Raw genomic sequence first — 2670 nt, 5'->3', positions numbered from 1 at the left:
GATAATTATTGATTTTGAGAAAAGGTGATTTTTTTTATAATATACTTAAAAAAATATTAATATATAATAATAATAAAACAATTTATTTATTTTTAAAAAATATTGATGATAAGAGAGGGTATAAAAATATATAAAAAAAAAACAAACTCAAAATATCAAACGAGGTATAACAGATACAAGACAGATAGATAGACACCGTCCGTCCGTCCGTCCGTCCACTCTTCTTTCACACTGACACTGATATAAATTATATGTATATGTATAGTGTAAATTATAAATCTTGCTTCTGGATCCTGGTGGTGCTGATTAAATCAAAATGGACACAATAAAATCGTTCAAAGGGTACGGCAAGGTGGATGAGGTCGAACAACAAGCATTCCGCAAAAAGACCCGTAAACGCATCGTCATCATCATCGCCTCTGTAATTCTTCTGTTTGCGATTGTCATCGCCATCGTTGTCGGCACCCTCCTCGTCCACAATAACAAAAACTCTACCTCCTCCGGAACTGCATCCACCACCACCACCTCCTCCTCCATTCGATCTGTCTGCAGCGTTACCCAGTATCAAGAATCGTGCATTTCCAGCCTCCGATCCCTGGATACTACTACTACTACAGATCCCCAACAACTTTTCAAACTCTCTCTCCTCGCCGTCCTCACCGAGCTCACCCATTTATCCACATTTCCTTCCAATCTCAAGTCCAAAATTAACGACGATCGAGTCAGAGCTGCTCTCGGCGTCTGCCAGGTCGTCATCGATGACGCCATTGACAGAATCAACGACTCCATTTCAGCTATGGGCGACGACGACGACAAGTCCTCTTCTTCCTTGAGCATTGGAATGGTAGAGGATCTGAAAACTTGGTTGAGCACGACTCTAACCGATCAGGAGACCTGCTTCGATTCGTTGGAAGAAGTCAACGCCATCACCGTTCTAGAGGAAATGAAGGTACTAGCAAGGAATTCCACCGAGTTCTCCAGCAACAGCTTGGCTATTGTGTCCAAGATTCTAGGCATCCTATCCAATTTCAACTCCCATCATCGGAGACTTCTTCTGCTGGGCCAGGAGGAGGGATTAGAAGAAGAAGAAGAAGAAGATCATCATATGAGATTCCCTCGGTGGGTTGAGCGGAGGTTTCTGCAGGAGACGAAGCCGACGCCGAATGTGGTGGTGAACAAGGACGGGACCGGAGATTACAGAACCATAGGGGAGGCGGTTGCAAAGATTCCGAAGAAGAGCGCAACCAGATTCGTGATATACGTAAAAGCAGGGGAATATGTTGAGAATGTCAATTTGGACAAGTCGTTGTGGAATGTTATGATGTACGGCGACGGGATGGCTAACACCATTGTTTCCGGTAGCCTAAACAAAATTGATGGGACTCCCACTTTCAACACCGCCACTTTCGGTCAGTCAGTAATTACTACACTTTATTTATTGTTTCTTATTCGCGCGAATATCTATTAAGTAGTAGTAGTAGTGTATAGCGAGATCTCAAGAATGATTTTATTTTAAAAATGGATAATTGATGATTGATGATGTTCAGCTGTTGTGGGCAAGGGTTTCATTGCGAGAGACATGGGGTTCAAGAACAGTGCCGGGCCACAGAAGGAACAGGCTGTGGCTCTGAGATCGGGTTCTGACCAATCAGTTTTCTACAAGTGCTCCTTCGACGGGTTCCAGGACACTTTGTATGCTCACTCGAATCGGCAGTTCTACCGCGAGTGCGACATCACAGGCACGGTAGACTTTATCTTTGGAAACTCGGCGGTTGTGCTCCAGAGCTGCAACATCCAGCCTAGACAGCCCGGTCCGAACCAAGTGGTGACCATAACTGCTCAGGGAAAGAAGGACGTTAACCAGAACACGGGAATTTCGATCCAAAAGTGCAGCATATCCCCTCTGATGACGAGTAGTAATAGTAGTAGTCTGACGGCCAGGAGTTATCTGGGTAGGCCGTGGAAGGAGTACTCGACAACAATAATAATGCAAAGTCAAATAGGGTCGTTTTTAGATCCAGCTGGGTGGAGTCCTTGGGTTCCAGGGGTTAACCCCCCAAGTACAATATTTTATGCAGAATACCTCAACACTGGCCCCGGAGCCACCCTAGACAAAAGGGTCACTTGGGACGGTTACACACGCAACACAACATCCGCCCAAGCCTCCAAGTTCACTGTCGAATCTTTCATCGACGGCACCATGTGGTTGCCCCAAACACAAGTGCTCTTTGATTTGACCTTGTGAAACCCCCCCTAAATAACCACTACTACCAGCTTTTGCATACTTCAAATGTTATATATGTTGTTTCTCATTTGAATCATTCATCATGTTATGTTTGTATAATGTTAATGTATGCACGCTCGTATACTCACTCACTCTACTTATTTAAAAGATTAATTCATTTAAGAGACAGTCATTTATGTTTTATGATTTCTATATCATCATCATTAACTATTATTACGCATAGCAGATGTCAAATCATTTATGCCTCTTTTTCTCGGGCCTGAGGATTGGGGTAATGCAATTTTATAAATTTGGGCCCTTCAAATTATAAATAATTTTATTTTTTATTTTTATTTTAATTTTTTAATTTATAATTATAAATATTTTAATTAACAAAAATATATATATACGAATTAAATATATAGCAACAATATCTCATATATAAA

The 2670-nt window shown here is 41.8% G+C and overlaps 1 protein-coding gene across 1 annotated transcript; it reads left to right on the top strand.

The window, feature by feature from the left end:
- Positions 1 to 249: 249 nt before the first annotated feature.
- On the top strand, positions 250 to 2442 carry LOC124920563 (pectinesterase 3-like). Its single transcript, XM_047461069.1, has 2 exons — positions 250 to 1409; positions 1548 to 2442. The coding sequence occupies exons 1-2, from the start codon at positions 317 to 319 to the stop codon at positions 2243 to 2245; spliced, it is 1791 nt and encodes a 596-aa protein (XP_047317025.1). The 5' UTR covers positions 250 to 316; the 3' UTR covers positions 2246 to 2442.
- The last annotated feature ends 228 nt before the right edge of the window (positions 2443 to 2670 follow it).

The sequence above is a fragment of the Impatiens glandulifera genome, chromosome 1 (assembly GCF_907164915.1).
Source record: "Impatiens glandulifera chromosome 1, dImpGla2.1, whole genome shotgun sequence".
NCBI lineage: Eukaryota > Viridiplantae > Streptophyta > Magnoliopsida > Ericales > Balsaminaceae > Impatiens > Impatiens glandulifera.
Note: the sequence above shows the minus strand (reverse complement) of the source record. Positions and strands in the feature narration are given on the sequence as shown.